The sequence below is a fragment of the Amblyomma maculatum genome, chromosome 4, assembly GCF_055883805.1.
Source record: "Amblyomma maculatum isolate TAMU_Amacu chromosome 4, ASM5588380v1, whole genome shotgun sequence".
Taxonomy (NCBI): domain Eukaryota; kingdom Metazoa; phylum Arthropoda; class Arachnida; order Ixodida; family Ixodidae; genus Amblyomma; species Amblyomma maculatum.
In genome coordinates, this window is record NC_139347.1 from 19,350,421 (window position 1) to 19,371,560 (window position 21,140).

Genomic DNA, 21,140 nt, shown 5'->3' on the forward strand with positions numbered 1-21,140 from the left:
GCAATGGCTTCCATATATCACTTTCGACTGCACTATTAAGCCAGGCCCACCTTGACCACTGCTGGTGCAGGTGCTGCTGCTGCTGTTGGCAAGCTCGGCGCTTCCTCTTTTTTGATGATGGGTATCTGCTGCTTCTTGAGGATCGCAGCCGGTGGTTGCTTGGGGACTGTAGTCGGCAACGTTGGAGCCGATGGTTCATCAGAGTCTTCACTGCTCGATGAGTCTGAGGAGCCTGACTCGGACTCTTCTTCCTCTTCCTCTTCTGAACTTGAGTCCGAGTCATCTTCCTCAGACTTGACTTGCTTCCCCCCACCTCCTTCTTCATCGCCATCCTCCTCCTCCTCTTCCTCCTCCTCGTCATCGTCCTCATCTTCGTCGGAGGATTCTTCAGAGCTGCTCTCCTCTGATGATGCATCCTCCTCCTGAGAACCAGAAGTCAGTAAATAGACCGAATGGAGCATGACTGGCACAGAGTGCTTCCATCTAGTGCAGAACTGGGGAATAGGAAACAATAACGAGGGCACAAGGTGCACCGTGACATTTAGTGCTACTCGCCTATCACCTATTTGCTTTTGAAGAAGGCTGAGAAGTGATATAAGCTAAATGTTTGTTTGCAGCTACACTAGCCTGATGCATAGACTGGAATGCAGCTCTGATCCACTACAAATGTCCAGTGCCTCCCTCAGCCTTTCTGTTTGTATGCACAATGTATCAACAGACCTACCACTGTGCACAATCAATTCCTTCCAGAGACCACAGAAGCAGAAACTCAGGCGCAGGCATTATAGGGCAACTCTGGATGACTTTCAGAGTTAACCAGTTCTTAATTTTCTTAAGCACCTGTGTCTTTGTTCTGATCAATAGCTTTTCAAATGAATGAGTAAAACAATTACCGAACAGCAAAACTGAAACCGAAGCTAAGTTTATGATATAGTATGATATTGTGGACACTGTCATAAAACTTCCGGTGCACATGTTGACTAGCTAAACTAGCAAATGCAATTGACAGCTTTTATTAATACTATTTGTCTGGAATAAAGCTAATTCTTTTTTCTCTCAGCAAATGCACAGAGAACATCGACTAGCATGCAACTCATGTTAAACAAGCAAGGTTGCGATGACATCTATTTAGTTCATACAACCGAAAAATTTAGAAATCGCTGGCACAGAAAATGCCACTCAGCCGAGAGGTTTGCCAAAAACAATCTGAAAACGTCAGAGAATCTTTGGTGGAGGTTTGAATAAATGCATGGAGGCTGAAACCAGTTGCAGGCTGAAGCAGCACATAGCACAGCTCATGCCATACTATCAAGGTCAAGCTGTACTAATTTCGTTCAGTGGGCATTTATGTAATTAGCAACTCATGTGCTTGAAGATAAGTCACTTGTAAATAATCTCACACAGTGCATGTGCAAGGCATGGATGTGATTAACAACGTTCACTCTTACCTTGACCTTGGCATCATCGGCAGCTGCAGCAGCTTTGCGTCTTTTCTCTTTGCGGGTGGCAGCAGCCTTGATTGCACCACCCTTGCGCTTGGCCTTCATTCTGGCTCGCCGTGCATCATACTCAAGCCGGTCCTCAGGACTGAGCCCCTACACGCAGCATAGTATGAGGGGGAAATAAAAGCAAAAACATAGCAGCTGAAGTAAAGGTAACACATGTAAAAAAACATGACACTTATATAAGTGAGCAGAGTTTCGTGTAGGACTAGTTGTTGCAGCTGTATGATGTCAAAAGTGCCGGCTTGAACATACAGCAAACAACAGAAGTGCAAGGAAGACGCACACCAACAGGTTAAAGGGACAGAACATTGGCCAAAATATGTCATGAGATCATGGTGGAGACGAAAAGACCTTGCCTCATATAGTACAGATTGAGCACTACAATACCAAAGAAAAGAGGCTTTACAATTTTAATTTGTTACTGAACATCGCATAATAACAACTGAGGCACTATCTAGCAGAGAAATCCTATTACTTTCACTGTAGTACCCCACGTGACTACATGTCAGCAAAATATAGCTGATTTTCATAAGTGCACACTGTTCTTTTTCATTCTAGGAGTGCTTGTCATAATGTATTATATTTTGCACTCTCTCCACTGCATACTTAAATAAAAACCACCATTCCTTTCGCACCGCGAGAGGCATGCTTTCAGGTTTTGCTGCTAGATGGCGCCGCAGTGTTTCGAATTCCGTGACTGAAGCGATGATAGTGCCCACTAAAACTTTTGTCGACGAGGCGTGTGTTATTGTACCGCAACAGCCTTGAGTGTGGAACTGATAAGGCCACCACTTTAAGCAAAAAACGTCTAATTACTGTCTGGCGAGTGAAATTTGTATTTGTTTTGGGCACATCTTTTTTGTCGACCATCAGTCGTCATCGCAGTCGCTGCTCATGGTTTCAGCATCTGACTACATAAAAACGGGCGTATGCATTGATTGAAAAATTCTTGGTGAATATTTTCTACAGCGTTTCTACCAAAACCGCTGCAGAATTGAACATTTTACACATCAATCTTTCCACTGCTCCGAAAAAAATTTCAGACCTAAATTCCAGTGTTCTGTCCGCACTAATGTGCAAATAAAGGTTTCATGAGTGGCTAGTTACATGCCTTTACACACATGGCTAATATGAAAGAAAGAAAAATTAGAATAAAAAAAAACTCAAACCGTTTTTGACATTTAACTGCAGATGTGTTTCACTCATGTATGCACATTTTTAAGTTGACACCATGGGCAGCACGAGCAGGAATGGAAGGACAGAAGAGTTCCTTGCAGCAACAGAGAAGTAAGGATAAATCACGGGCAATTTACATATGTATGATCAAAGGAGCTGACATCTCTAAAACCAGAACACAAAGACCTGCTTTGATTTATTTGGTGCATCACTTAGTAAGCAGCAGAGCTGACTATGAGGCATTACAAGTCTTACCTAATTTCTTAAAAAGACAGTAGCAGCAGAGACGTTTGTGAGGACTCCATATACACTATGATCTGCATCTCGCATGCTTCTCTTTCACAGGCAATCCTAGTTGAAACATTTCTTTGTGATGACTAATTAGCAGGGCTCTCTACTGAATGAATTCACTTGTGGCTACGAATGCAATGCTTTGCTTGTTAAAGTTTTCTCAGTTGCCATCAACATAGGCAATAAGCTTCTTTATGTATTCACGATGGCTATGAAGCTGACTTCCACACTGCTGCACATCCACTCCAATATACTTAATTTAGCCAGCGCCTAGCTGTCCACTTAAGTGGCAAAGTGGAAGCTGGAACAAGAGGGAGAGATTGGAACGAAGAGTGAAGAGCCGAGGAGAATGCACATACCTCCAAAAACCGGGTCAATTCCTTGTTGTACTTGCGCTGCAAGTCCTGGACTGACCGCTTGTAACGCTCCTTGTCTGAGTCTGGCATGGCATTCCAACGCTTGGCGATCTCGGCCATCCGGTTCTTGGGATCCACATCCACTAGCTGGCTCAGCATCTCTGTCGAGAACACCCCGTATCCACTCCTGCGTGCAAATGTGATCCAACAATTATGTATCCATCACATGCAGCCCTTGTGCTCTAGTACAGCAAAGCTGCAACCTGCCGGGAACAGCTTCCCCCCACATGCATACTGCTATCATCAGCCTTGCCCTCCGCACCCCCTTTGTGGAAACAGTGATCACCCGATCTCATTAATCTTCCCGATAACACCTCCGCAAATGCAGCCCGCCATCCCTGGCTATATCTGCCATGGTCCAGAACGTACACTGTTATCCTAAGTGATTATCAGTGATCAGTAAGAGTGCATGAACACTAAAAATTCAAATTCATACTGCAGTTTTGCCATCAGAAGTATTCAAACTAGGCCTGTGCCATCAGTCTGGCCTTGCATTAGTAGCAGATGCTGTAGGGATGTGTCGCACATTGATAAGCAAATTCAGGTCTAGTTACAGTTTCAAATTCGTTTTTCCGCCATGAGCCGTGCTGACATTGCATCCACACATTCTCTAAAATGCAGTATGTATGTTTGTATTTTCTCAATTGCATGAAGCACGGAAAATCAGGCATATAAGATAGCAAAACTGCCGCAAACATCCCTTCTTTGGATCCGATAGCACCGTGACTTACATACACATTGTTTCCGTTATTTCCAAAACTATATATGTCCCCCTTTTATGTGATGCCTTCGGGCCCTTAAGGAATCAATAAATGAAATGAAATGAAATAAGCAGCTGCAACAGCAAATAACACGATTTGGATTGAAAAACATTTATTGTCAACATTGAGCCCAACATTGAGCCTGTGGCTCTTTCTTGGCTACCTTGTGAGCCTGCTCAGTGGCCTGGACTTGCATTAACGGGTCTGAGCTGGTCAGTATAGCCTCCCATGGCTCTAGCAAAGCCACTGGTAGTAGATCCGTTAATGGGAGCACCTTTTGCAGCTCCATAAAATGTGACCATATCCGGCTATCTCGCCGCGATCTCCGCAAGTTGGACTGTATCGAGTTGGGTACATTTGTGCTAGTTTCGATGGGCTAAAGGTCTGCATCTGGATGAGCACACTAATTCTCAGAAATGAATTATCCTTTCAATACTCAATTCCCCTTCCTGCAAAAATTGGGCATGCTGCCCAAAGATGCGAGTCTCAATGGACGTTTTAATAAATGTGATGAACAAACGAAGTGATACTGGTATGTGATCAATTTCTCTTTGACTTTGCATATCTACCAACCCTTCCGATTCACCCAGGAGACTCTAATGCCCCGTGTCTTCCAATAGGCTGCCTCTGCCAATATGCTGGAATTTTTTTTGCGAAACTGGCATGTTTGCATCTGCTGCCGCAGGCATGCGCAGACAGACTGCGACCTACGCCTAGGAAGTAGCAGGGGTGGAAGTGCTGGTCCATTTGCTCCATCCTGCTCCAAAACAGAATATTGCTTCAAAACTGCTCCAAACTGGCCGCCTCGATGTTCTGCCATCAAACTCCATGCAACACGGTTTGCCACAAAGTTAGTCTACAAAAATGTGATCTGATGCAGCTTGAGTAAATTACTGTGATAACCGCAGCAGGGTGATGTCATGTTGTGAGTTGCGTGCATACGGTGTAGGGGCTGCCATAGTCAAAACAGTGATGCCACACCAGTAGCAAAGATATATAACTCATCTTGTGCTGAGTGAGCCTAATACATATAAAATTTTCATAAACTAGGAAATCGTGGAGCAAAATGAATGTTTGCTGACATCTAAATTTAAAATGGGCCACAAGCGATTAAAAGGAATTATCTGCAAAAAAAAAAAATGCTCTGTGTACGTGACGTAGCGCTTTCTTCCAGCCTTTTGAACATTGGTGGTGAGAGAACAGAGAGCAGCGTGCGAAGCAAACACCGCGAACTACCATGAGCCGTTTAAAAACTTGTCCAGCTGCAAAGAACTGCACGCAGGTACAAGTAGATACACCACTGAGGCTGTCATGTCTATGCCCGACAAAAGCATACTTGAACATGGAGGTGATGCCACTTAGTTGTCAATCACTAAAAGTACTCTCAAAATTGTTAGAAAACTATTCAGGGCCTACTACTAGCATGCTGAAATTAAGGAAGCTCCATCGTTGTTCAAACGAAAACATGAGCAGCCACTGACGGAAGGCCGTGACATAAACACTCTGGTGGAGCAAAGGCTACGCTTCAGTGCCGTCTATTCTCCCTGAAGGCACTACTGACCATTGCCCAGAAATTTATCAGCGCAGACATAGAATCAAAAAGAATATGCACAAGATGGAGAGCAGAAATGTGCTGCTCATTGGTGTGAACTCCAAACCAGTGGCGGGGCTGGAGTGCAAAGCGGTAGATTCAACCTTTCTATCTATCAAGTCAAAATAGTGAAAACCTTTTAGGTAAAGTTGATGTTCAGTTATGAGCTGCAGAAACAAGCATTCCATTTACTGCTAGTCTGTTCCAAATTGTTGCTCAGGTCAGTTGTCTTATTTTAAGGATTCGTAAGTGTTTTGGGTGTTTGTCACATCTTATCAGAGATGCGTACCTATTCAGCAAAGCATTGAACATGGAATAAAAATTGCCATTAATAAAAGCCTTTCAGCCTAGAAACATGCACCAAATATAATTCAAATGCTCCAAAACTCTGATTTTATTGCTCCAAAGCTGCTTCAAAATGGCTTTATTAATGCTCCCCGAGCTGCTCCAAAATGCTCAAGCCTGCTTCCACCTCTGAAGTAGTGTCCATGGATTCCGGGCCCTGGCTGTCTGCATGCCATGGGGCCATCCCACATATGTTATTCATCTGAAGTAAATACTTCGATTTCAAATACCAAACATTCAAACTGAATTAAATATACCAAATTGAATATTCACATAGCTTTCATGAAGAAAGGTCACAAGAAGGGCAAAAACTTTCACCTTAACTCAAAACCGGTAGTAATCATCAGCAATACTGCTAAAGCAACGACAATAGAATTTCGACACACAGCAGCTAATTCTCACAATTTCACACCAATCAGCAAAGCTCATGCAAAATACTTGAGCCAAGTGAACTCAGTTCACCATGCTCACACAAGAGGGAAACTCACTGAGGCGGCTTCTTGGGCTCCCCCTTGAAAAGCCGGTTCCTTCTATTGAGGCTGGGCATGCTCGGCGTTTGGTGCACCTTTTCTTCCTTGCTGCTGATAGGAAGAAAAAAAATGACCGTTAGGCTGCCCCACAGCCAGTGCAGACAGCCGTGCACATGCAATAGCTGTGTGGGCAACAGCTTACACTTTGTGACCATTCGTCTCCTCAATTGCCTTCTCCTTTGCTTCTGTAGCCATCTTCTTGTATTTCTCCTGTAAAAGGCACGAGAGAGAATGGGACAAGTATGTGACCACACACAATATACAGGCACCAGGTGCACTACAATTGACCCAGAATATCATGAATCTGCATATACAGTTTAACCTGGTTACTGCGAAATTGTAAGATGTCTGCAGTTTTTCGTTACATCCAAGTTTGGTATGCAGTTTTTGCATGACGACCCAAAAAGACAATGCAGAACGAAAACCAGATTAAGAACTGATGGTAAGTAAAAACACATTGAAAGCGTTTGCAGTGAACAAGAATTATTCGAAGTTATAAAAAAGGCGAAACGTTTCGCGATCGCATTGAGAGCGCGCGGTGCGACTGCAGCAGGCAGCCTCCACCGCAGCTGGTGCGATAAATTTACCAGGAAGCGGGGAAAAGGAGGTGGAGGAATCAGTCTGGGAGAGAAAGTACACGTTCACGCCGCAACCAAGTGAGGAGGTGCCTACATCTTTATGCACATTCCCTTGCCCACCACTGTGGCCCCGAGAAACTGACTCTGCCCCGCGTTGCTGGCATGCTCCGCTGTTCCCACTACTGACGTGTGGAAGCCCGCGAGCAATGCTTGGCAGTGTGAATGAACACTGCTTGTGTCGCTTCTTTTGTTTTCTTATTTTTCGCTGCTTTTAAGCCTGTGCCATGTTCTGAAAGCGAAAGCAGCAATGACTGCTGCGTTTGCCACGAAGATGCGCCGAAACACGGCATGTTGTATCAACTGTAGTTGCTCGTTGCTATCATAGACATTCCTCTCACATCAGTTTGTATTTTATCGCCCTGGAATTCGCAGGGTTCCGTCAAATTTCCAGTGATTCGGTGCCAGCCAAGGAACAGTTGGTGCCGAGAGTTCGTTAAGTCAACTGTCACAACATGTTTGTTATATGCCGTTTTCAAACACACGCACGTCAATGGGGGCAGCGTTGGGGAATTGGAAAACTTCGTAATAACAAGAATTCGCTACATGGAGGTTCGTCACATAGAAGTGCAACTGCACCAATTTGAAATACGTCAAATACTCTAAGACTTTCAGGGAGCCGCGAAAAAAATGCCATATAATCTAGGCATCTTACCATTAAAAAGCTTTCAAAACTGATGCATTTTGATAAATTCACCCGCTACAGTGGCTGCCGAAACTGATTACAATTCTTTTCCCAATTCATTATGAAAGCACTGCTATTTTTGTTGTGCGAGAATTATGACATCTACTCATGTACGTTTCGCACCTTTTTTCTTTGAATAAAGTGCTACACTGAAAAAACAGGGTGCGCTGGTATACAAATTTGCAAACAGGTCCTCAAAGCTCTACAAGGGGCAATATAATATTGATGCATATGTGTTGATCCCTGAAATTGTAACCCTCAATCCAGACAAAAAAGCCCCGGAAATGCGACAGCTTCTTACATCCCACCTGCCCCATCGGCCCGTCACATTGTGTATACACAGCCCAAAACAACTAATCGCAAAGCAAGCAGTCAGAAGCAAACAGAGATAAAGGGTGATAAGAATGAACCCTTGTTCAAGACTGGAGTGACAAACTAAATTCATGCTGTAGGCCAGTTGGTGGGACATCGTAAGAAACAAAACTGCAGAAACAACAGGACAGAAGCAAGGCGGCAACATAGGGCAGTTCAGAGACTGTGCAGCCAGACCTTTCGGCATCAAAGAGACAACCTTTGACAGGGCCTACATGTGCATCAAGTAGGCACCACTTGCACTTCAAAAAGCATCAAAAAACTCCTGCTTCGACTAGTCGAAGGCCCTTTATGATGAGTGATACAATCATGCCACAGACATGTGTTCCTGCTCAGACTCCCATTTAAAAGAGCGCTGTCACTGCGCAGCAGCAGTGTCTGCATTAGGCAGTCTCGCCACACAAAAGCCTCACTTTAGCCAAGTTATATGGACGTGCCTGCATGGTCTAAAAGTAGCATACCTTACTCGGCATCCAAGACTACTGCACGGTTCATTCTTATGCTACCTTCCTACCTGTTAGGTTAGTAGCCCACAGTGCCGGCACTGACGAATGCGGGACTTGACCACTGGCACGCCCACGATAGTAGTGCACTCCATGCACTGATATGCGGCTTTGGGACTAGCCACTGCTTAACCTGTACTGAACATAAAACTGAATCTTGTAATGCCTTCATTAGTAAAGCGCATGGAAAAAAGGCTAGGTGAGAGCTGCCATGCACCAATGGCCGCAAGTTGCAGACGCAAAGGCAGAACAGTCTGCAAAACTGTCACTACAGGCCGTCGTACGATAGACCAAATCATTGCATTGCCCACACTTGTCCCTGCCTTGATTACGTTTTGGGACGGCCCGAGTTGACGTGACATCTGCCAACGAAGTGCTTGCGATCATCTCTTTTTTGCACTGGCCGTTGCAGAAGTGGGTGCACATAGTTTTTCGTCATATAATTTAGATTTCTTAATGCATTACCACTACGAGGTAACAGGACTCGTGCCATTCATTGTAAAATGAGGGACAAATAATCGGGGTTGAAAAAATATCCCCAGTAGAGCAATGCTGTTTATGGTTATTAAGCTGCTGTTAGCTGAACGTTCGATATATTCATCTGTGTGCTATGGCACTCCCAGGGCACAACACACAGTTACTTGCTGCAGTTACTATATTTATCATATTTACCGCATGAATGTGGTGGAAATCTCTGTCTTGCTGCACCACAACACAATTCAAAGACGCTAGAGTTATCATTTATACTCAGTCAAGCTAGGAACAAGAATGTAACGCTCTCACCTTCTTGCGTTCGGGCAGCTCTGAAAACTCGCGGGCAAGAGCACGCATGACCTCCTGGTGGGACATCTGCGGGCAGCGCTCCTTCATGGCGGCCAACTTCTCCTGCTGGAAGAAGAACATAGCCGACAGGGGCTTCTTGGGCTTGGGACGCTCCCCTGCAGGCGGTCGGTTCTCGTCTCCAGGGGCTACGCTGCGGGCTCCGCCCTTGCTCGTAGCAACAGCATTGCTTCCTTTGGAGTTCCCTTTTGCGGCCGTGCCTCCACCAGCGGACGTGGCTGATTTGTGCGTTGCTGCCTCAGCCTCCACTTTTTGCCGCTCTTCCTCGGGTAGGTTGCTCAGGTAGGCTGCATACTTCTCCTTGTATTTGGCATTTGCCTGCAGCACAAAATGAGAAATGGGGGGGGGGGGGGGGGGAAGAAAAAAAAAAGTTACAGTAAAGGCAGTGCTGAAGACTGAAAATCTTCAGTGACCTAGCAAGTTTCTCTTGTATTATGCAGCATACGCCACACATTTTTATGCCGTTGGTGCTAATCCAGCTAATTGCAGACAACACACTACACTGCATGCTTATGAATCTTTCGCAATACACGACTAAACTCCCAACATACAGAATAGATATTCTTACAGTACCAAAAAAAAGATTTCCAGATGGCACCACAACCAACAAACTATGCATGTCAAGATGTATCAACTGGCACAGCAAATTCATTTCTTGTATGTCCGAAAATTTCATGCACCGTAGCTTCCAAAAATTTTCAGACCATGCAGTTTGCTTCTGGGCCCTACAGTGAGGCTCATCAGCCTCTCTCTTTGAGTGTGGGAACAACTTCCCTCCAAATGTTTTAAAGCTGCCAGCAGTGGCATCAATAACTGTCACACTGTGCAGTAACCTTGCCATTAGGGACACTTGCGGGAAGACTGCTGACTTGGAGAATACAAACACAAAACATGCAGCCATGCTGTGACTCCTGGGGAGAATATGACTAACTAACATGTAGGCCCATTTGACTCAACAAAGGTGACACCAATTAAAATATATTTGGCATCTCTCCCAAAAGCTGCTGACCCTGAACAATGGATGAGAGCAAGGAAGAACGCCCACCTTGGTGGCCTGCTTGTTGTAGGAATCTCGCTCTTGCTGGGTCAGATTCTTCCACAGTTGCGAGATTTCTGCCATCTTCTCCTTGGCTGGCACATTCTTCAGCTGCCGCAGCATGATGCGTGAGAAAAGGCTGTAACCAGAGCTGCAAAGAGCAAGGGCCTCCTTAGCAGGCGACAGTCACAACAGCTTCTGTCCTTCCAACAAAAGGTGCAACACGGAACAGGTTTTCAGCAACTGCTCAGGGATTTAACTGACAGCTTAGTACTCCAAAAGAAGTCAGGGAGGGGCAGACCCAGCCACGCCTCACCTAGCTTGCAACACATGCAGTGTTTACATTATCAAAAGTACATCAGCAACACAAAACAAAAAAAGAGCGAGAGAAAAAAAAGGGGACCTTGTGGTCGACACTCACTTGGGGGGCCTCTCGGGCTTCCCATCGCACTTGTCCTTAAACTCTTGCTCGGCCTTGCTCAGTATCGGCTTCACTGCAGCGGCCTTGAATCCCGGATAGGCCTGGGTGTACTCGGCAACTTCCATCTGAAGGATGGTGAGGCACAGGAAAGATGGTCATTTAATCCCTCATTTTTCCAAAGCAGAACATGTTGCATGCAACATTTGTGCCTCATTTCCTGCATCATTTCTCAAAACTCTTCAGTGAAATGTCACTTAATTTCCTACTAAAACTTGCTTTGAAATCTGTGTCTCCGAAAACTGCCACTCCACATCAAGCTGGCTTGATTCCCAGCGGCGACACAGCTCGCGTCTAGACTTAACCTGGAAACAAGTTGATTTGTGCCAGTGACTTGTCAAAAACTGCCGAAGTTTGTCAAGCCAGCTTTCCAAATATTTGTGAAAACAGCTTTTTGGCACAATTTAGCACACAAGCCAACACCTGCCTTTCCTTCCACCATTTGACAATAAGCTGCCAAAGTGGTTTTCCGACACGCATTGGAGCAAGAGGGGCAAGGCAGCTTAAAGACCAGAGTCCAGGAAACTCAGCATTGCAGTAGACAGCCCAGATATTCCATGATGCTTTTCTTCAGCAAAAAATGTGAATGCAGACTCCAAGACCACATTCTATGTGACACTTGCAATAGCTAAGTCTGTAGAGCACTGGACATGAAATTTGCAGGTCGTGGATTCAGACCCCGCAGCGGCATCTGATTGTTCTATCTTCTACTTTTCTTATTGTATACCTCTATAACTACATTTTGTTTTTGTTTTTCTTCGTTGATATAAAAAAGTCGTATGCTTTCTTGGTGTCAGTGGCTACTGATTCCGTTCGTATACAACCCATGGCAAATTCACCTTACTTTCAGTATGTGCATCTAACATGATAATCTACAAGAGTACACCATTATGACTGACAACCATCCTCATGGCTACCACCCCAGCTCACCTCATATCGCTGCTTGTCTTGAAGTGCTCGACGAATCCACTTGATGCGTTTGCCATCTGACAACTCTGCCCACTGCTTGCGGATCTCCTCCTGGGCCTCCTTTTTGTCAAGCTGAGACGAGAATAACCAACGAGAGTGGCCATCATTCATTTGTTTTGGTTACTTAAGAACACTTTGAATGCTCAATCGTCATCACATAAAAGAAAAACTTCCGAGGTCAATGCAGAATGTACATTGGAGAATGGCAAAACGCTGAGCGTTGCTGCTGCACATGGTACATCGCGTGCCCCTTGTACAGCTTTTGCTAGCACGACCTGGGCTCGTGCCGAACGGTAGAAATTTGCGTTCCTTGGTGCTCATTCGTTGCAGTGCTCCTGCAAGTGTGGAATTGGATGGCACACTGTTGTTCCTGTTGCGCGGTGTTCTCATAGCCATGTGACATTCTTATGCAACTTAATTGTCACATGACCTTGCCACGCGATACTCTCATAGCCAAGCAACATTTTTAAGCAACCTGACTGTCAGGTGACCATGTCACATACTCTCATAGTCCTGTGAAATTTCCATGCAACTTGACTGGCACGAGTATGTCACGTGATGCTCTTACAGTCACGTGCCATACTCGTGCAACTTGACTGCCACATGACGTGGTTTTGCAAATGAATGTTGCACAACTTCAGAATTGAATTAATTATGCCAGTAATTCTTAATAATTAACTATCTGAATCAATTTAATTACATATTGCTCATATAGCCTCTGTCCATAAACTTGACAAATGTGTTAATTAAACTAATTAATTACCTAATTCACAAATTTTGTTTTCAATCTGACCACAGTATATTTACGCACCAAGTAATCTTTTTACACATTGTTACACACCATTTTTCACCAACACCTTCACACACGACATCATTTCAGGTGGAACTAATTATAATTGGTTAACCTGACTACTACATATTACACACTCATTAGTGCACTACCTAACAACATTACATTTTTTCACATTAATCCATGGGGTAGCGTCTTCGTGCTGACAAATTTTTCCGACACGTTTTGCGGACACTTTTTGCCGACAGGACATAGCCTTATAATGCTTCGTGTTAATAAGAGAATCAACATAACCAGCAAATGCAAACAAACTACAGTCAAACCTAGATATATCGAACTCGAGGGGAATCACGAAATAGTTCGATATATCGATAATTCGATGGCTTGAGATGCCGCTTGTGATAGTGAAAAATGATAACGTATTTGTTGCATAATCAACCCACTCATATAATAAACCCACCCTCAAACAAAAAACCCTGAATCGGTGTCGTGTCCTTCTGTTTCGCTCCGTCGCATCCACAGCTCATTTACTGGCAGCGCGTCAAGACGCTGAGCAGCGATAACATAACGCCATAGACGTTAGCTTCTGCGGTGGCAGAGAGCGAACTTGGCAGAATGCCTATGATGGTTTGATTTATCACGTCGCGCTTGGGGCGGGCAGCGTCCACTGCCACAAGATCATTAGAAAGCGCGATAGCAGCAAATGCCGTTTGAAGCGAACAATGCTAAAAGCCGGCGTCATGATCTCAACTGACCCAGCTTTCGTTGATTCATAGATGCAAGGCTGAAGAGCTACCATCAAAATGGGTGGCACAGCTTTGTTGGCCATGGGGCTACTGGACTGCTAGCATGAAACGGTAATTTGTGCTTGTATTGTAGCATCCGTAACAGCCTTAAAAATGATTTGTACACTAATGTCCAGAATAATAACACATCCTACTGTACAATGCAGCCCTTTCCCAAATATTGACATTAAAATTGCCATCACCCCAAATTCTCATCAACTACGGCCATAGAGAGTTTACTGTATTCGTCACTACATGTGCTGGTATGACATTACAAGAAGTCCGCATGTATGCACTGCATGTTAGCCTCCATTTGCTCCTCACCTTGGCAAACTCTGGCTTTTTCAGCCTATCAAGAGTGAAGAGCTGTATGGGTGTCTGTGGCTTCTCTGGTGCACTGAGTGGCACTGGAGGTGAAGGCTGCTTGCCAGCTGGTTCCGGAAACATGTCTGGATTCTCCTTCCTGGCAATGAAAAACAGAAATGACTAAAAAGGTGAGCCACTTGCTTTTAGCACAGACAGCCCAGCCATGGCGGTCTCAGGTCTATTGACAATACGCACCTATTCTTGGGTTTTACGTCACTGCAGTAGCAGTAATAGGAGGGTGGTAACCATGGCGACCACTCAAAGAGTTTGTGTCGAAAGAGGAGGAATGTGTAACCAGGGATAGTTACCACCAGAAACATCCAGAAAGTAGTTCCATTGAAGGAAGAAGATATGGTGAGAACAGGGTCCATATTCAGAGTTTGTGTCATTATCTAAAGTGCGCTATCTCCCTGACCTCGAACCATCTGATCAGTGGAAACGCCGGAACCGGAAGTGGTGGCGACCAAATTGACATCCAGTTCAGACGTTTCCACCAGCCAGATGACTCGAGGTCAGGTAGACAGCGATAAAGTCGGAATATATAACCAGAGGATTCCCAAGTTAGAGGATGTTTACCATGGAAGGAAGACTATGACGACAGTGTGGGAACGTGCAACCAGAGGGTGGTTACCATGGAAGGAGGAGGGTATCGCGAGAGTATAACGAGCGACTGAATGGTGATTACTAAGGAGGAAGGTATAGTGAGTGCAAGGAAAAAGAGGGTGGCTGCCATGGGAATCTTAACTCTTGTGAAGCATAACTGCACTTCTATGTCTGTGAGGTTGTAAAAAAGCTAGATTAGTTGCAAGTGCAAACAGATGACATTTCTTTGAAGACTACTTGATGACTGATCCAAGTGGAAATATACAGTGAAAACTTTTTTTTATTACAACTTGCTTTATCTGGAAACTGATGGTTTCCCTGAACTAATGCTTTGGTCCCTTCTGTCAGCCATCAAGTGTTTTAAAAAGACTCCACATAATCTGAACTCCATATATATCAATAAAAGTTTTTGTTACTCTGAGGTAATTACCTACAATGGGCTGACCTGCGAGTGAACTGGACATTATGCACATTGAATATGATGACAGAATGCGTGAGCACTGAACACTGTTACATAAGCTTGTGCACTGATAATATATATATATATATATATTGTAACAATTGTTACATAGAAGGACTACTGTGGCCGCTGAACGAGGGCACCAGGAACGGGCCTACACTTCCAACGTCCTCTACTTCTTCCGATTGCGGTCTCTCTTCTACCTCTAACACGTGTCAATATATATATATATATAGTTAACAAAACGAACTAGTTAAACCTTAATATGGCAAATATGAAAAAAAAATTGCAAAATAGTTCTACAAAGCTGACAATTTGGGCAATGATTACTGAAGACATGGAGAGACCTTCTACAAGCTTTAGCTCCAAGTTGAAGCTGCTCATGGCAATTGAAATGACCACAAAAACTCAACCAGCAGTTAGAGTGGCCAATTCTGCATTACAGTCATGTTGGGTGAAAAATGATAAGTCTGGGACAAAGTTGTTGCTGCTTTCACCACCTCCACAACTGCAGACATGAGCGCAGAATGTTAATACAATGGTGACAACCCTTCTGTGATGTCGCTGAAGAGTACAACGTGAGAAAACTGGCAAACTTTGGCACAACTGCTTGCCGCATCACTAAGTCGCTCGTGTAGTGCATCAAAGTTTGCCATCTGCCATCCGAGTAGGCGCTGCAGGGTTAACAGTGTTTGGTATAGAAACTGAAAATTATACTGTTGTCATACTGGGTGATTTACCATCACTCGAATCTAATGGCATTAAATGCATCAAATATCATTTGCAAACAGTGGCAGACAAAAAATAAAGAACTAACACTATGGTTCAGGGACATCAGTGCACATAAGGCAAAATCATTGCACAGCATTTTAAGCAAACTAAAACTTTTCTGCACAATATTATAAGTGTCAAATATTATTTCCAGCCATACTGAATACTTTTCCAATTCAAGCCAAGTGCAACGTCACCCGCAAGTCCAATAAATGCAAACAAACATTACGGCTGTCAAGATGGAGCGCAGGTGCACCTATACTGCAGAGATGCACAGAAACAAATTGAGCATTCAGCCAACACCCAAAATATTAAGCGCTCTATTACAGCTTTAAATACTTCGAAGATAAATGCATGTGCAGAGATGGTCAGCAAGAAAATGGAACTTAAAAAAATTACATCCAATTTGCACAGTTAATCAAATGAAAAGTAGGTGCGTAGCACTGCTTAACCATTATACTTCAGCACGTCAAGCCTGGCAAACGTGCGCTGCAGTGCCTGACGGCCCGGCTTCATCCACTGCGACGCGAAGCAAACGCACGGCGCAGCCGCGTCCTCAGCTTTCCTTACACAATCTTCAGAAATGAACTAAAAAGAGCACAATGTACCTCTTTACAATGCACTGATCTGCGGTCGAAAGGTCTGGGGTCATAGGGGGAGAGAAAGAGAGAGAGAAGTGCGCTTGAAGGCGAGCGCCAGTTAAGGTGCAGAGGTAAGCGCAAGCAGCTTCACGGTGTGACGAGCGGCTCGGAGCTGAGGTCCAGAGAGCACTGCGCATGCATGTCTGCTGTCCATGAAGGCTGATGAGTGACTGATGCGAGGGGAGAGATGCCGAAGCTGAGGACTCTCGAGCGACACATGACTGCTCACTCCGGAGTAACACACGCTTGTGAAACTCTGCCCAGAGGTGGCCGCCATGTCTGAAACTGACACGCCCCTCTCTCACTGGGTGCGTCTATGCTGCCGCTCCGCCCTCTCAGTGTTAAGTCGTGTGATGTGGGTGTCGCCACTCCTCCTCTTCAAGTTCACGGAGAGACGGATGGAAAGAGAGAGAGAGAGAGAGAGGCTTCGGCTGCAGCTAAGCTGCCGCTCCGCCTCTGCCGCCTACTCAATGCTGAGCCGCGTGACGCGCGCGTCGCCACCTTCTCTTTCTTCACTTCAAGTTTACGGAGAGGGAGAGAGAGAGTGAGCGGCTTCGGACAGACATCGGTGAAATCCGTGATTGCGGCTTACGCACTAAAAGATTGACAGTCGTAGGCACAGGGCAGGGCTGCTGCTGTGACTGAAAGTAATGGTTTTATGCAACAGCCTGCGATGCGAATAATCTCACATCCAAAGTAACATTTTTTTTAGCTGAACTCAAGAAACAAACCTGATAACTTTCGTTGTATGCTTATTACTTGTTTGTGCTGCGTGTCTCGTGTCCAGAGTACAGATTTAGTTCGAGATAAAATGTGAATCAGCTTTAAAACTTCATTCAATGGCAAATGCCATTCAAATCTAATCACATTAGATGTCCTCGTGCCGCAAGCAAATGACATCAGATACTAATGCCATTACTTAGATAATAATGCCATGCATATTTAACGTCACTCAGCTTGAACGACAATAAATATGCTAGCGTAACAGGGGTATTACATGTTTTTACCAACAAAATTAAGGAAGAGTTTGATAGAGCGAATAATTTGATATATCAATAGTATTCACTACAGAAAATATTTCACTATATATATATATATATGCAAAATCAGAGCAGTGGTTACGAAAAAAATTTAAAATTTGTGAATGGAGGAAAACAGAACAAAGAAAGTCAAAGTGTGTAGGCACTCACTTGAACTTCTTGAGCTCCATCTTGTAGATGTTGTTTTCCCGTTCAAAGCTCTCCTTGTATTTTTGCTGCAAGGGATACGATGGTACGTTCTACCAAGCTCAACCATGGTCAAACCACACAGAAGCATGCCAAACAATCCAGCCTGCCAAAGCAAAGGCTCTCATAAGCAGATCCACTTCGCCCCATAGAAAAGAGAAAGAAGACAAGAACAGGGGGAGAAAAATGCTTGCGCACTATGCAAAGGTGGGGGTGTATAATGCTTACATTGCAAAGAGGAGTTAAAGGGGCTTCCAATCGTTTTTTCTTGCTCAGTAAAAATTGATTCAATGGCTCTTTTTGGCTACGCTTGCGTTTGTTTAGCTGCAATAGACATTGTTTTGGCGAAAAATTGTATTTAAAACATTTTTCACAAGACTACGTCTAAACCTGACATCAAGACCAAAAGGGACTCTTGTGATCACCACCAGGGCTGGACGATGGTGTATTTTGGGCTTAAGAATTCAAATGCTGAAAAACTGTCTTGGTGTCACTATTGCCAGCTTTCGAGGGAAACCGATAGGAGTAACATCCGCCAACCCCCCCCACCTCTCAAAGTTTCCTTTTTTTTTTTTTTTTACCTATGCTAGCTTATAAAAGCTCCAATTTTAGTGGCATTCTATCAACTAAGGCCATTTTCAATTTGTTCTCAGTGTCCCTTTAAAGTCGACAAAGAATCACAGGCATAGCTCAGGAAGGTGGTCGGTGGCAGGTTGCATGGCTTGGTACTGACAGGTTGGCGAGCTGTGTGACCGTCACTAGGCCACAGGAAACGACAAGCGCAACCAACTCATGCTTCTTTATGATGAGAATCGAACCTTCCAGGACTCTTGGACGAGGCGTAAGACATGCTACTCCTAGGCTAGGCAAACATTTTCATACGGCCTTTTCACTTAATTGGGTAGCTTACACCAGCACCCTGGTAAATATGTAAATATAGGTTAGTGATTAGGTGACTAGCAAAGTGCATATACACAATTGAGGATCTGCAAGAGGACCCATGGGCAAAAGCCATTAACACTATCGCGTCATACCTACTCTTAGAAGAGCTTAAGTGTGCTCCAATGTTTTCTTTTAATCCAAAGCTGGGTTATTAGCCAGCTGAACCGGCCAGTTGGTTTCCCACCCGTAATTCTCCAGTTAGGAAAAGCCAAAATGTTATATTTGCACAAGTACAGCGCGATGAATGGTTGTTTACCTTCTTCTTTTCAGGAAGTTCTTGGAACTTGTTGGAAAGGAGCTTTGCCAGTTCCGTCATAGAAAGCTCGGGATTCTCGCGGGCATATTTTTCGCGTTTCTCCTGGAAGTACCGGAAGTAAGGTGTGAGGGGCTTCTTGGGAAGGCCCGGGTGCCGCTGGCGGCGTGCCGTGCCATTGCCCGGCAGCCACGGGCGCTTGAGCCATTCCCGCGCGTCCCCCACCAGGTCCGTCAGTGTGCGGTACCGCCGAAGCTGGAACATTGAACACAGCATTTATGAATACTCCCATAATTGAAAATTCCTTCCTAATTTGCGACCCCTATAACCCAATTCCACACAAAACTACAGCACATAGCTAGCTGCAGTGGTGACATACCAATAGGGTCCTTGAGTGCTGACTGCAAAGTGGAGCAACTATTACTCACTGCTGGCCCCAGTTTGTGGGACTTCTACAGGTTATCGCTTGAACCACCAGACAGTTTAAAATCTTAGCAATGAACTGTTATTAGTGCCATGTAACTGTAATGCAATCCAAGCAATGCTGTTAGAACAGCTACTGAATTCTGCAGGGACCCCTCGACCGTGAGCACTAGCCATTGCCACTCAGTGTTATGGAGTTAGATTTTTTAGATACAATGCTTCAGCCGATGAACTGAGCATCTGAAGACAAGTGCACTTTCCCATGGAGAATCCAAGCACAAGAAGGAGGCACTTTATGACCTGAAATGCTCATGGCCCCCGCAGCTTCAGCAGCACTGTAATAAGTAAAGCTGGGAAGGCAAAGTGCAGTGTAAAGACAGCAGACAAGAGGTAAGTCGTGTATCCCAATAAAATAAAACCGACCAGGGCTATTGAAGCAAAAATAGACACAAGGAAATCTGGCTGGTTTAATTTACGACTGATTGTTAAAGACACGTTACTAGAAGTTCCAAATGGTCATTTCTACCTGGGAGGACACTGCCTGAACTCCACAGCTAATCTGTTTGCCAACATGCTGAGGGCCATGCACTAAGAATTACTAAATGAAGTGGTAGAGTTTACTATTGCTAGACCTAATAGTCTATTGCTCTATGAATATGGCAACCGGTTACAAACTGTCATTATATCGACACATCAATAGTACAATGCAAGTGACGACCAGCCCAACATGCGGCATGGGAATCACCTTTTGCATTAGCTGTGCCCACTTTTCCTTGCACTCTGCAGCAGTGTGTGATCCAAAGCGGACTTTCTCCCAGTCAACCTTTTCAACCATGGTGGTGTACTTCACCAAGTCGTTGGCTGGCAGGCATTGCGCCAGGTTGCTGACCAGCTGTCCCAACTCCTCCACACTCCAGCTGAGCGATGCCACTGCACACAACACAAGAAAGGCCATATTACCACTGCAGTTAAAATGATGGCCTGTGTGCTTCCAAAAGGAGCAACATTGGGTTACTGTTTTCACCGTGCCACTGGTAACTCGAGTCGTGGGGTGGCACAACACATGCTCCTAATGGCTTTAAATGTTTCAGTTTGTTGTGGTGCAGCTGACTTCACAAGTGCACTGCTCCATTTTCGCATGCACAGGTCTCCCTAGCACATTGTGTGCAGGACCACGCGATATGATACTAATGCTGTTACTAGCGGAGAGTGGTACACAAACTCTAAATCTCTCTATTTAGCACAGTGTGTGCCATGTTCAGTCACCATCAACACAGCATGCGTGAGATCTACCACTGGCAACAAAGGTAGCAAAATAAGCTGTTCGGTATAACACTATAATAACACTATAACAGCTGAAATACTTAGGCTTTGGTTGTAGTAACAATTCAAAATTCGCAGGTTACTGCTGCAGAACTTGTCTGAAAACTTAAACACATGATCAGCCCATTTATGTCATAGTGCAGCAAAATCCTGCCTAAATCATCAAAGGACAATTCACCTGTTACGTTTCTTGATGCTTTAACTACAGCAAAAGGGACAAATGAAGGGCTTTGTGTGTTAAGCGATAGCTTATAGAGCTCCTTTGGTCGAGTGCCTCACCTAACTCTTTGCAACAGCTTAACCAGGACTCTCTGGCTCAAGATCAATTAAACTTTCCCGAATCATTCTCGGGTTTAGTGGTATCTATGAAACCCCACTCTTGTGGCAGTGATCGGTGAACACAGATAAAAGAAGTAACACAATG

The 21,140-nt window shown here is 44.6% G+C and overlaps 1 protein-coding gene across 2 annotated transcripts in view; it reads right to left on the reverse strand.

The window, feature by feature from the left end:
• The window catches only part of LOC146190378 (nucleolar transcription factor 1-A-like), a 33,395-nt gene that overhangs the window by 5,147 nt on the left and 7,108 nt on the right, over positions 1 to 21,140 (reverse strand). The window contains exons 2-14 of one of the 2 annotated variants that reach the window (XM_084600860.1): positions 20,139 to 20,323; positions 18,974 to 19,225; positions 17,740 to 17,804; positions 14,033 to 14,171; positions 12,095 to 12,205; positions 11,108 to 11,232; positions 10,696 to 10,837; positions 9,594 to 9,968; positions 6,758 to 6,825; positions 6,574 to 6,663; positions 3,332 to 3,515; positions 1,449 to 1,595; positions 51 to 422 (exon numbers count right to left, since the gene is read on the reverse strand). In XM_084600860.1, the coding sequence (XP_084456986.1) occupies positions 51 to 422; positions 1,449 to 1,595; positions 3,332 to 3,515; positions 6,574 to 6,663; positions 6,758 to 6,825; positions 9,594 to 9,968; positions 10,696 to 10,837; positions 11,108 to 11,232; positions 12,095 to 12,205; positions 14,033 to 14,171; positions 17,740 to 17,804; positions 18,974 to 19,225; positions 20,139 to 20,323 (2,255 nt within the window). Of the gene's footprint in view, positions 1 to 50; positions 423 to 1,448; positions 1,596 to 3,331; positions 3,516 to 6,573; positions 6,667 to 6,757; positions 6,826 to 9,593; positions 9,969 to 10,695; positions 10,838 to 11,107; positions 11,233 to 12,094; positions 12,206 to 14,032; positions 14,172 to 17,739; positions 17,805 to 18,973; positions 19,226 to 20,138; positions 20,324 to 21,140 lie in introns of both variants that reach the window. The other variant, XM_084600859.1, reaches the window with a different exon arrangement.